The sequence below is a fragment of the Manis pentadactyla genome, chromosome 16 (assembly GCF_030020395.1).
Source record: "Manis pentadactyla isolate mManPen7 chromosome 16, mManPen7.hap1, whole genome shotgun sequence".
NCBI lineage: Eukaryota > Metazoa > Chordata > Mammalia > Pholidota > Manidae > Manis > Manis pentadactyla.
Window position 1 is genome coordinate 35,718,393 of NC_080034.1, and position 13,691 is coordinate 35,732,083.

At 40.8% G+C, this 13,691-nt stretch overlaps 1 protein-coding gene across 4 annotated transcripts in view; it reads right to left on the reverse strand.

Annotated features, from left to right (window-relative positions):
• TBC1D22B (TBC1 domain family member 22B) overlaps positions 1–13,691 on the reverse strand; it is an 84,514-nt gene that overhangs the window by 39,105 nt on the left and 31,718 nt on the right. For all 4 annotated transcript variants that reach the window (XM_036916152.2, XM_036916153.2, XM_036916155.2 and 1 more), the window contains exon 8: positions 11,705–11,819. In XM_036916152.2, coding sequence (XP_036772047.2) covers positions 11,705–11,819 — 115 coding nt within the window. The remainder of the gene's footprint in view (positions 1–11,704; positions 11,820–13,691) is intronic.

Consider the following 13,691-nt stretch of genomic DNA (forward strand, 5'->3'; position numbering starts at 1 on the left):
GTTTGTCATATATGGCCTCTATACCCATTTTGTTGAGTTTTTATCATGAATGCATGTTGAATTTTGTCGAATGCTTTTTCAGCATCTGTGGAAATGATCATGTGGTTTTTGTCCCTCTTTTTGTTGATGTGGTGGTTGATGTTGATGGATTTTCGAATGTTGTACCATCCTTGCATCCCTGGGATGAATCCTACTTGATCATGGTGTATGATCCTCTTGATGTATTTTTGAATTCGGTTTGCTAATATTTTGTTGAGTGTTTTTGCATCTATGTTCATCAGGGATATTGGTCTGTAGTTTTCTTTTTTGTGGTGTCTTTGCCTGGTTTTGGTATTAGAGTGATGCTGGCTTCATAGAATGAGTTTGGAAGTACTCCCTCATCTTCTACTTTTTTGTAAAACTTTAAGAAGAATGGGTATTATGTCTTCTCTAAATGTCTGGTAAAATTCAGCAGTGAAGCCATCTGGTCCAGAATGTTCTTGGGTAGTTTTTTGATTACCGATTCAATTTGATTGCCGGTAATTGGTCTGTTTAGATTTTCTGTTTCTTCCTGGGTCAGTCTTGGAAGGTTGTATTTTTCTAGAAAGTTGTCCATTTATTCTAGGTTGTTCAGTTTGTTAGTATATGGATTTTCATAGTATTCCCCAATAATTCTTTGTATTTCTGTGGTATCTATAGTGATTTTTCCTTTCTCATTTCTGATTTTGTTTATGTGTGTAGATTCTCTTTTTCTCTTACTAAGTCTGGCTAGGGGGTTATCTATTTTGTTTATTTTCTCAAAGAACCAGCTCTTGGTTTCATTGATTTTTTTCTATTGTTTTATTCTTCTCAATTTTATTTATTTATTGTCTAATCTTTATTATGTCCCTCCTTCTACTGATTTTGGACCTCATTTGTTCTTCTTTTCCAGTTTCAATATTTGTGACTTTAGACTATTCATTTGGAATTGTTCTTCCTTCTTTAAATAGGCCTGGATTGCTACATACTTTCCTCTTAGAACTGCCTTCGCTGCATCCCACAGAAGTTGGGGTGTTGTGCCATTATTTTCATTTGTCTCCATATATTGCTTGATCTCTGTTTTAATTTGGTCATTGATCCATTGATTATTTAGGAGCATGTTGTTAAGCCTCCATGTGTTTGTGAGCCTTTTTGTTTTCTTTGTACAGTTTATTTCTAGTTTTATACCTTTGTGATCTGAGAAGTTGGTTGTAGAACTTCAATCTTTCTGAATTTACTGAGGTTCTTTTTGTGGCCTAGTACATAGTCTATTGTGGAAAATGTTCCACGTGCACTTGAGAAGAATGTGTATCCTGCTGCTTTTGGGTGTAGAGTTCTGTAGATGTCTGTTAGGTGCATTTTTTCTAGTGTGTTGTTCAGTGCCTCTGTGTCCTTACTTATTTTCTGTCTGGTTGATCTGTCCTTTGGAGTGAGTGGAGTGTTGAAGTCTCCTAGAATGAATGGATTGTACTCTATTTCCCCTTTTAATTATCTTAATATTTGTTTCACATATGTTGGTGCTCCTGTATTGGGTTCATATGTATTTATAATAGTTATATCCTCTTGTTGGACTGACCCCTTTATTATTATGTAATGTCCTTCTTTATCTCTTGTTACTTTCTTTATTTTGAAGTCTATTTTGTCTGATACAAGTACTGCAACACCTGCTTTTTTCTCTGTATTGTTTGCATGAAATATCTTTTTCCATCCCTTGACTTTTAGTCTGTGTATATCTTTTGGTTTGAGGTGAGTCTCTTGTAAGCAGCATATAGATAGATCTTGCTTTTTTATCCATTCTATTACTCTGTGTCTTTTGATTGGTGCATTCAGTCCATTTACATTTAGGGTGATTATTGAAAGATATGTACTTATTGCCATTGCAGGCTTTGGATTCATGGTTACCGAAGGTTCAAGGGCAGCTTCTTTACTATCTAACTGTCTAACTTAACTCACTTATTATGCTATTATAAACAGTGTGATGATTCTTTATTTCTCTCCCTTCTTTTTCTTCCTCCTCCACTCTTTATATGTTAGGTGTCATATTCTGTACTCTTTGTGTTTCCCTTGACTGATTTTGTGGATAGTTTATTTAGTATTTGGTTGATCTACTTTCTTTGCTGTGGTTTTATTTTCTCTGGTGACAGCTATTTAGCCTTAGGCATATGTCCATCTAGGGCAGTCCCTTTAAAATACACTGTAGAAACCCTTAAATAGAATTCGTGCCTCATATCAAATTTACCAAGTATCATAATTCTTCCAAGTGGTAAAGATACCTCAAGACAAATGCTGGGCATAGAAGCCACAGGGCATAAATCTGCAGAGAAGTAAAAAGCTAACCTTTTCAAACAATAAGGCTTCTCTCTCACTTACCAACTTCACATTTCCCTGTATGGCCCCGGAAGATGACTGGTTAGCCAGAGACGGGTAAGATTCCTCAAGGGAGGAACAACCTAAGACAGGCACAGTCGCAGGGGGGCCATCAGGTGAGAAATTGGGGATCAACAGAGGTGAGGCTTAGAATCTCACCCCCCCTGTTCTGAGAGAAATCTTCTGCATACGTGGATGTTTTATTGCCCTGGTCTAGCTTGGATTAACACATAGTCTACAGGCACACACCTGATCATCTACATTTGCTCTCTTACAACACTAAACTATGTTTTCTACCTTTATCTTGTATCTACCTACCACTTCAGCATTTTATTAAAAATAATAATAATAAAGAGAGAAATGTGGTATCCACATATAAATCAAGTATAAAAATCAAATGAGTATTCATATTTGAACTGACTGTTTATAGTTCATAATGCATGAGCAAAACCAAAAGTTTCTGTGATGACTGCCCTTGTACTGTTCACCATGTAACTTATTCAATATGTAAGAATTTGTTCTCCATGTAAGAACTTGTTCGTTATGCCTCAGAAGATTAGAGACTGACGAAAATTAGACTTGGGGTGGATTAATGATTGTGCATTGAGCATTGATTCCCTATATAGAATTTTATTGTTGTTAACAACCATTTGATCAATAAATATGAGAGATGTCCTCACAAAAAAAAAAAAAAAAAAAAAGTACACACTTCCAATTGTAAAATAAATAAGTAACCGGGATGTAATGTATAGCATAAGGAATATAGTCAAAATATGGTAACAACTTGGTATGGTGATAGCTGGTACCTAGAATTATCATGTATATAAATGTTGAATCACTGTGTTGTACACCTGAAACTAATATAATGTAATACTGTGTGTCAACTACCCTTCAATAAAAAATAATTATCTACAAAAAAAAAAAATACACTGTAGAGATGGTTTGTGGGAGGTAAATTCCCTCAACTTTTGCTTATCTGGGAATTGTCTAATCCCTCTTTCATATTTAAATCATAATCTTGCTGAATACAGTATTCTTGGTTCAAGGCCCTTCTGTTTCATTGCATTGAGTGTATCATGCCATTCCCTTCTGGACTGTAAGGTTTCTGCTAAGAAGTCTCATGATAGCCTGATGGGTTTTCCTTTGTAGGTGATCTTTTTTCTCTCTCTGGCTGTTTTTAATACTCTGTCCTTGTCCTTGATCTTTGCCATTTTAATTATTATATGTCTTGCTGTTGTCCTCCTTGGGTCCCTTGTGTTGGGAGATCTGTGGATTTCCATGGTCTGAGAGACGATTTCCTTCCCCAGCTTGGGGAAGTTATCAGCAATTATTTCTTCACTTTCTATCCCTTTTGCTCTCTCTTCTTCTGGTACCCCTATAATGCTAATATTGTTCCATTTGGATTGGCCACACAGTTCTCTTAATATTGTTGCATTCCTAGAGACCCTTTTATCTCTCTCTGCCTCAGCTTCTCTGCATTCCTGTTCTCTGATTTCTATTCCATTGTCTCTTCCACCTCATCCTGTCTGTTCTTAAATCCTTCCATTGTTTGTTTCATTCCTGTTATCTCCCTCCTGAATTCATCCCTTAGCTCTTGAATATTTCTCTGTAGCTCCATCAGCATGCTTATGGCTTTTATTTTGAATTCTTTTTCAGGAAGATTGGTGATTTCAATCTCACCAAGCCCTCTCTCTGGTGTTTGAGGGATTTTGTACTGAACAAGGTTCTTCTGCCTTTTCATGGTGATGGGAGTGGTCACCGGCAAGTGGAGTGTTTGTCAGCTGGGAGAACAAAGTCCCTTCCTGCTTGCTGGTCACCTTGCCTGTCTCCACTCTCTGTACCAGTTAACTGTACACAGGGAGCAGCCTCCAGGTTAATCTCCTAAGCTGCTGTGGGCTGGGCAACCTTCAAAATGGCCTAGGGCAATGGCGGGGGTCACAGGCAAGCAGCGCGTGTTCTGCTTCAAGAGCAAAGCCTCTTTGTGCCTCTGTCTCCGCTGTCTGTGCCGGTCCACTGTGCACAGGGAGCAGCCTCTGGTTTAATCCCCTGAGCTGCCATGGGTGGGGCGGCCCTCGGGATGGCCTAGGGCACTGGCAGGGGTCGCAGGCCAGTGGCGTGTGTTCTGCCATGAGAACAGAGCCCCTTCATGCTTCCCAGACTCTGTACCCATTTCCACTGTCTATGCTGGTCAAGCACACGCAGGGAGCAGCCTCTGGATTAATCCCCTGACCTGCTGTGGGTGGGGCAGCCCTTGGGATGGCCTACAGCACCGGCAGGGGTCACAGGCAAGCAGCATGTGTTCTGCCATGAGAACGGAGCCTCTTCGTGCTTCTTGGACTCTGTGCCCATCTCCGCTGTCTGTGCTGATCAGCCGTGTGCAGGGAGCAGCCTCTGGTACTGGGCCGGTTAGCTTTGTGCAGGGAAAAGCCTATGTGCTAAGCTCTGTGGTTGCTGTAGGTGGGGCTGCTCCCCAGTTGTTCTGCAGCAATGGTGGGTCAGCTAGTTTGCTTGCAGTGCTGGTGGGGTGGAAGGAACGGCAGGCTGCTTATCCCTATAAGGGGCTTCAGAGCTGCACTGACACCCAGGGGTTTAGGGTGCCTGAGTTCCTTAAAGTTCCTAGCCTGCTGGGCTGAGTGTGCCAGCACGATTTTGTCCACCTGTTAAACCCTTGTCCCTTTCAGACTTTTAAAGCGCCCATTTTTCTTTTGTCCCAGGGCAGCCGACTGTGGAACCTATTTGCAGTCTTAGTCTCGGATTTTGCTTTTCTGCTCCTCCAATATCCAGAGTACCATGCAGTGTGTGTCTGTGCTCCTGGGACAGATGACTAGGGCTGGTTATTTAGCAGTCCTGTGCTTCCACTCCCTTCTCACTCTGATTCTTTTCTCCCACCAGTGAGCTGGGGTGGGTGGAGTGATCGGGTCCCATCGGGTCACGGATTTGTATCTTCCCCTTTCCCGTGAGATGTTGGGCTCTTGCAGATGTAGCCTGGCTCATGTACTGTATCTTCCAGTCATTCTTTTAGGAATAGCTGTATTCGCTGTATTTTCAAAATATATATGGGTTTGGGAGATTTCTGCCACCCTACTCATGCCACCTTCTTAAGCTTGACTCCTACCCTCATACTTCTAAATAAAACCTGAAATGAAAATCTCATTGTGCTGCTTCATGAAGAGGAAGATAAAAAGTTATTTGATACTGTTTCATTTTATATAAGAAGAAATCACCAGGTACCACTCTTCTTATGAAAATAGATGTGTCATAAGCTCTGCTCATCTACCTGATTTCTTCACAGCTATCACTTAAACAGTTGCTATTAAGCAACCTATCTTGATGATGACCACACTCTCAGTTATATTGGACCTTAACATGTTCAGAGTAGACCAATAATATTGTCTAAGCCCAAAAGGTCTTGTAGATGAGAGTCTACATTTTCCACAGTCTCAGGGATCATAATCCAGAAATTATTTCCCCAGAGGTGACCCTTTCACATGATCACCCCTGGACTCAGACACAGCTGGCGTATCCACAGACAATTCACTTTTTTTTTTTTTATTAAGGTATCATTGATACACAATTTTATGAAGGTTTCACATGAAGCAACATTGTGGTTACTATATTCCTCCATTATCAAGTCCCCACCACATACCCCATTACAGTCACTGTCCATCAGCGTAGTAAGATGGTACAGTCACTACTTGTCTTCTCTGTGATATACTGCCTTCCCCGTGCCACCCCCCCAAAATTATGTGTGCTAATCATAATACCCCTTAATCCCCTCACAGACAACTCACTTTAATACCAGCAGATAAAGAAGCTGCCTGGAGGCTGCACTAGCTGTAAGATAACTTCTTTATCAACTCAGAGGGAGTCACTGGATCTCCCTGTTCTCAACTATTTTACAACAAACATGACACAAAACATAAAGCAAGCACAGACACTAATTTACAAAAGTGACAGAGATGGTAGAGAACAGACAGGGGGAGAGATAAGAGAGACCAAACAATGCCCTGATAGCAGGTGGATCCCACAGCTCTCATGGGGTAGATCCCCTGTGCTGCAGGGCAGTGAGGTGGGGCAGTGGGGCACAGCTGTCTGGTGAGACCCATCCAGGATGACAAAGCCAATAGCCTGGCCTATTCCATGGGTGAAGGATACCTGATGCTTCCTGCAGGAGTGAGTGTCATAGCAAAAAGCCTTTTCCAGCAGCTGCCTTATTAATATATGGCACCATTAGAGAAGGACAGAAAGGAAGCATTATACCCATACAAACAGATTTGAAGCCCACAAACTGTTGTATCTGTGTTCAGGAAAGGCCTTGAAGGGGGAGAATCTGTATGTCTTATTTCTTTAAAATTTAAAGAAATATTTATGTATATTCATCAACTGATGAATACATAAATAAATGTGGTATATCCATACAGTGGAGTATTTGACCGTAAAAAGGAATGCAGTGCTGACATGCTTCCACATGGATGTATCTCAAAAACATGCTAAGTGAAAGAAGCCAGCCACAGTTCACATATTGTCTGATTCCATTTATATGAAATGTTCAGAAAAAGAAAACTGATAGAAACAGAAAGTAGATTATTGGTTACCCAAGGGTAGAGGGATGGGGATCTAGGGGATGACCGCTGAGGGATACCAGGTTTCTTTTTGGGGTGATAAAAATTGTTCTGAAATTGACTGTGGTGATGATTATACAACTCTAAATATACTAAAAACTACTGAATTTTACATTTTAAATGGGTGAATTATATGGTATATGAATTATATCTCAATAAAGCAGCTTCACACACACAAAAATAAAACCCCACAAAATTTAATTTATAAATTTACTACAACTCCAGTATAACAGATTCCTACTTTCTGGATTTGGCAAGTTGATTCTAAAGTTCATCTGGAAGAAAAAAACAACACAATTTTTTCAAAAGGATGATGAAAGACACTAGCCTTGGAATAATAATAAAACACACTATAAAGCTCAAAAATTCAAGTTGTGTGGTACTTGCAAAAAAAATGGAAATAAACGGAATGGAATAAAGAAGTAGACCATATAAACAAAGGAATTTATATTTTATCATGAAGCATCAGTGATTTCACATCACTGAAGAAAGGGATATACTATTTATAAATGGTGGTGAAACAATTAACTACCCAGTTGGAATAGTAACTTTAAATCTCAACCACCACCACACAGGAAAATAAATTAGTAATGAAATTTTAAAAAATAAGTGAAAAGACAAAACTACAAGAATATTAGAAGAAAACATGGGAGAGTATTTTTATAATATTGGGGTGGGGAAGGAAACACCTCCTTAGCAAGATACAAAACCCAAAACTACAGAGGAGGAGCTGTTTCGTTTGTGTCCTTATCATGGTTTGCAAAACCTGGTTTACTTGTTTGCAAACCCCTCCACCAGATGGGAAGCTCCACATCTGTCACCTTAGTCCCTCTGTTCCCTGGCACAGAGTAGGAGCTCAATAAAAATACCCATCAAATGGGCAGATTTGACAACATAAAAATTAAGGAGGTTCTATATAAGGATATGCTTTAAAATTAAAAGACAAATGATGGCCCAAGAGAAAAAAATATTAGATTGGACCATACAAAATTCCCATTTTGGGGGTCAAAAATGGTTTAACATATGTGGGAAGACCTAATATTTTTAACACATACCAGGTAAAGGAAGAATATGTCTAGTCCACAAAAAGCTCCTAACAAGACCAAGAATCCAATAGAAAAAAAGGGTAAACAATTTGAATAAGCAGATCACAAAAGAAACAAATGCTAATATGTACACAAAAGAAAAGATAACCCCACTGGAAAGCAATTAGAAATAGAAATTCAAACAGAAACCATGCTTGGGGCTCTCTTGTCCCCTCCTGGTATGAGCCAGGAGCTCTTTCCTCTCACTTTATTTCTAAATAAAAGCCTGTACCTTGCTCTCCTAAAAAAAAACAGAAACCATGCTTTATTTGCCAGATTGGTGAAACACAATTAGACTAATGTATTTGGTTTTGCTCAAGATGTGAAGAAAAAGTTCACCCACACATTAGTGGCTGATTCCATTTATATGAAAAGTGCGAATGGACCTGCTGCGTATTCTACATTAAAGCTGGAGACAAGCTCTGATTCTCCTTCTGTTAGATCGAAGTGGCTGAAGTATAAATTGGTATATACCTTTTTGGAGTGTAGTTTAGTAGTACCTATTTGGCCTGCTCCTAGGACTAGTAATTTTACTTCTAGGACTCTCTTTCAGGGAAGTATGTATTTTAACACAAACACACAAGAAAATACTTACAAGGATATTCACTGAAATGTTATTTATAACAGCTAAAAATTATAGACAACTTAAATGTCCTTCTACAGAGGAACTGTTAAGTAAATTGTAGTAAAGTCTTAATTGTGGAAATAAATTGTCGTCACTGAAAATAATGAGGTAGATCTGTAGGTCCAGACTTAGAAAGCTGGACATGATATTTTTTAATAAAAAAAAGATATAGAAAAGTATGGATAGTTTGATCTCATGTTTCTGAACATAATAAAGAAAAATAATATATGCAGGTCTATTCACACAGAGGAAAAGGTCTGGAAGAACATGTCCCAGAAGGTTGGCAGTAGTTATCCCTGGGGGTTGAGGGGCCTGCACATGGGAAGAGCACTAACACTTCCATGTTATTTTGATTTTTTAAATGAGCATGTATTCAACTATGATTCTTCTTTTGAAAGCAAGGAGCAATGAGAAATGCACTGCCTGCTCTGGAGCAGAGACTGGAATCAAGGGAGTCATTAGAAGACCAAGGACAGGGATCTAAGTTGAAATAACACCAAGTCATATAAAGAGCACAGGTATTAAGGTCAAAAGACCTGGGTTTGAGTCTGGAAAACTCATTAAATCTCTGAGCCTTGGATTTCTTACCTGTAAAATAAATCGATACATCTACCTTAAAGAGATATTGGGGCCTGCTATACGAAATCAGGTGTGTGGAAATTCTGTGCTAATGGCACAGTGCTTTAAGAATCAGGGTGATGTTACTGGCTAGGATGGCAAATCCCTAGTTTGAAAGTCAGAAAAACAAGGGCTAATACTATAACCTCCTAAGGGAAAGAGGGATGGAAACTGATGGATGAGAGACTTAAAAGAGACATTATCACCCAGTGAGAATGTGTGGACCTGATCTGGACCTTGACTCAACAAACTGTTACACATATTTATGAAAATCAGGAAAATTATTATAAATTATGTTATGTTAAGGAGCTACTATAGCTTTTTAGATACATTATGGCTGTGGGTTCCTTTAATCATTATCTTCCTTTAATCGTATCTATATATAGAGATACATATAGAAGTATTTATGTATGAAATATGATGTTTGATATGGAGACTTGCTTCCAAATAATTCACAAAAATGAAAGGGTAGAGAATGGACAGGGGTATAGATGAAATAAGACTGGTTGTTAACGTTGCATGACAGGTATATGGGGACGTATGGTATTAAAATTTCTATAAAAAAATGAATGGGCTCCACCTTTCTAGGTCTCGGAGGAGGCGCCAAGACCCATATGAAGGTAAAACTGAGTTCAATCTTGCCAAGCCTGGCCCCAAGGAAGGGCGGAGAAGCACATGCTTCACCGCATAAACACTGAGTCAGCAATGGTTTCACTGGTCAGCAGGTTGACAAGCCAAGTACCAAGACCAGAATACAGTCATATCTATCAAAGAAGGCACAGGGTTCGGTGGGACTGACGTGGCTGAGGTAGTGATGGGATGAGTGCCTATAGAAAGTAAAGGAAAATTTGGTACAAAATACAAATGGCAGCTAACAAGATAAATATCCCATTAACTGCAGCTGCTGAGGATTATTTTTAACAAGGGCATAATACCATTACCAAGATTTCATACCAGCATTTATACTTATAATGTAGATTAATGAATGGATTAATACGTCCTAGGCTCATCCTATAACACTATTTTTAAAAAGTACTTTTGCAACAAGCAACCCCCAAAATCCCTATAGATAGCCACACTGTTCTTAATAAAGTTAAACACACAAAAATCAAGCTGCTTCCAAAAGGTGACCTGCTGAGGTGAGAGGAAAAAATCCTCTAGCAAAAGCTTTCTTTACATGCTGAATGTTGACTAGTCTTGCTGTTGCTTAGGATCACCCAATAGAGTGGGTAAGAACAGCCTTCACCCTTACTCCCAGTTCTGCCCTGCTTGCTGCCACCTACGGGAAAGAGAAGTTGGCACCATTCCATTGCTGGCCTTTTTGAGATTGACAGTGAAAGACCAGACCACCACCCACTGAGCCCCATCGGAAAGCCTGAATGGGATGAACCAAGTGAGACATTTCTTACATGCTCCCCTCCAAGAGCCTCCACTCTGGTCCACTTCTCATTACCCTCCTCACCTCCTGCAATGGCTTCTGCCAAAAACCACAATAATTCACCACCTCCAGAGTTCAAAGAAAAGGGTTTTAGTCCTAGCTCTGCCACCAATAAGGAGTCAGGGAATCTCACAACCCATCTGAAATGAGGGAATCAGATGGGTAATGTTCTCAGACCCCTTTCAATGTTCTGATTCGCATATGAGCTTCTCTTTAACTTAGAGAATAAATAAATCATCAGGCCACAACAGATGGGTTTTCCTGTGAATCTCTGGGCACAAGTGATTAAGGAAACCAAAAAGAGAAGGGGAGAAGCCTCAACTCCTTTTAAGATTCTGCCTAACTTAGGCCTGGCTGGAGGAGGAAGCTGGGCTGTAAGAAAACCTAACCGCCATGTGACATCTAATCACTCCCTCCAAAGGGACAGGAACCCAGTGGGGGAAGAAGTGAAGGAGAAGGGGAGAGGTCAAGGTCCTGGAGCTCTCGTTGGCCTCTTCCATCACCTTCAACGTGAGCTGGCTTCTGGTGCCACAACCCTTCCTCCTCTACACGTCTGCATCCCACTCCTAAGATACAGCATATGAGCTGAAGGGTGGAGCTGATGCACAATCTAAAATTCCAGCTTTCACGGATGAAGGCCTGTGTTTGAGACAAGTTCAAAATAATCCTAAAATGACCTCAAATAAACCATCAAACAATGTTTATGGCAGAACAACATAAATATATCAATTTGGTCACTCTTGTGCCCAAGCAGGTCTTTTTAGGTGAGATCTGTGGCCATCTCAAGAAATAAATTCCAGGCTGCTACTGCTGTTAAAATAGGTTTTGCTGTACATTCTAAAGCCATATCTCTTTTTTAGCAAGACATGCCTACTGGCTGCACTCTTGGAAAGAGCAGACTGCAGATAAGAAAGAGCAATAGCTTGTTCAACTTGGTACTCAGGCTTCTTACCCACATATTCTGAGAGGAAGACGACAAAGAACGGAGTGACCAGGTCATTAATTCCCTGGACATACCCACTGGCAGGGTGTCGGATGGCCCAAATAAATAGGATTCTTTCGAAGACCTAGGAAAATGAGAAGGAAAGAAGACATGACTATTAGAGCATGGAGATACTCTCTCTACTTACCTACCTCACAGTTAACCTCAGAGTAGCTGCAGAGTTTCTAGAAGACTTTTTGGATACTGTGGGACAAAAGAAGCATATAAATGCAAAAGGTTTCTAAGATGCTAGTTGTTTTTAAGCAGGGGTAGATATTTCTCGCCCTCTATTTATCTTTTCAGTACCCAGGCACTATGATATAAAATCAGGAAAAGGAAAGGAGAACAACACAAATGGCTTAGGAAGGGGTTTGCTATAGATGCCATTAATTCAGGCCACCATATTCTCACTTGCAGATACTGCCTCTCTATTTCCAAGAACAAGACAGCAGAATATCTTAAGTTCTGACACTTTTTCTAAATCCTTTTTGGTCATTCAGGACTTAGAAATGCCTTCCCTACCACTCTCCCCTTTCTTCCTGCTCAGACAGAAAGAGAACTAGATCTAGATTTAGTTCTAACCTACCTAGCTTGATTAGGAACCAGTGACAGACTATAAATGCAGGAAGTCACTTCATATGTCAAGATGTGACCCAAACATGTGCAGGGAACAGGAAGTCAAATAAGCCAAATTATGGACTTCTACTGCTGGGAGTTTGAGAATAGATAAATTAACCATGGGAAAGCCGCTGGGGTTAAGTATATTAGCCACAAGAGGCCAGAGGCCTAGACTGGGGACAAAGAAAATATCTTTGGCCCCTTTTCCGAGTCTGGCCCTGTCCCATCAGCTCCTTTCTGCTTTCCTGAGGTCCCCTGAGATTTTTCCATCTTCTCTGATAATACTCATTCCCTGGCTTCACCCTGGTGACCACAACCTCTGGGGCTGACACACTGTTTACACTGCCTTTGACTGGGCTGCCTCATGTCTCTGTGAACCATACCAGAGGGACGGCAGAGGTGACGGTGATTACACACAGTGGGATGGGAGATGAGAGGGCCTCCACAGCACATGGGCTCTGCAGAGCCCCAAACAATTGGCTCTGGGGGAGGTTTGAAGAGGCCCTCTAGGAGGTCAGGTGCAAGGGAGAACAGTAACAAGGAAATGCTTGCATGGTTTGGAGTGGGTTAGCTAGTATAGAAGTAAAAACTCTAGAGACACAATAAAGGATGTTTACCAGCCCCTCTGTTGAGTCTGCCTATCAGCTGGCAGAGAGCTGAGAAATAGCCCCACTGTCAGCACTCCCGCCCTTACAGGCAGTGATAACAAAGCTTTGCCTGGAATCGAGCAGCTATCTCTGATTCCACTAGACTTGTCCAGTTGCTTTCTGGGGCTGAGGGAAGGATATGGCGTCCCCATCTGTGTGAGGCCCAACACTAAAGGGTGCCCTTGTACATTCCTTCCTCTCTGTTGCTAAATGACCCCCTCCTTCCCTTGAAACTATAGCTCAAGCTAGATCCACCATGTTCAGGAAGATCTCAGAGAATCCCTGCCTCTCAGCCTCCTCACACCTCCTACGGCCTCTGCCTGTCTGGACATCTCTATTAAAAGCTCTTCCAGGTCAGTCCTGCTGAAGGACTTGCCAGAGCTTCGACTCCATGCTGTTGGCCCCTTGTGAACACACAGATCCTTGGTGACTGGTTTTAATAATGGCTTAGTGCATGGCAGCTAGCCGTTCAGAGTCAGGAGACCTGGGATAATCCCCTCTAGTAATGATGGGACAAGGCAGAGGCAGGCACACTGAAAAGAGATGGAAATTGAAGAGCACCAAGCCTGGTTGCCAGGGGAGACCATGGAGTAGTCAGTACAGAAAAAGTCTTCAATAACCTTGTTTTGTACAGAGGAGTGGATAGGTTAATCCCTGCAGGTTTTTCCTATACCTCTTCTTCTTGTGTGCGT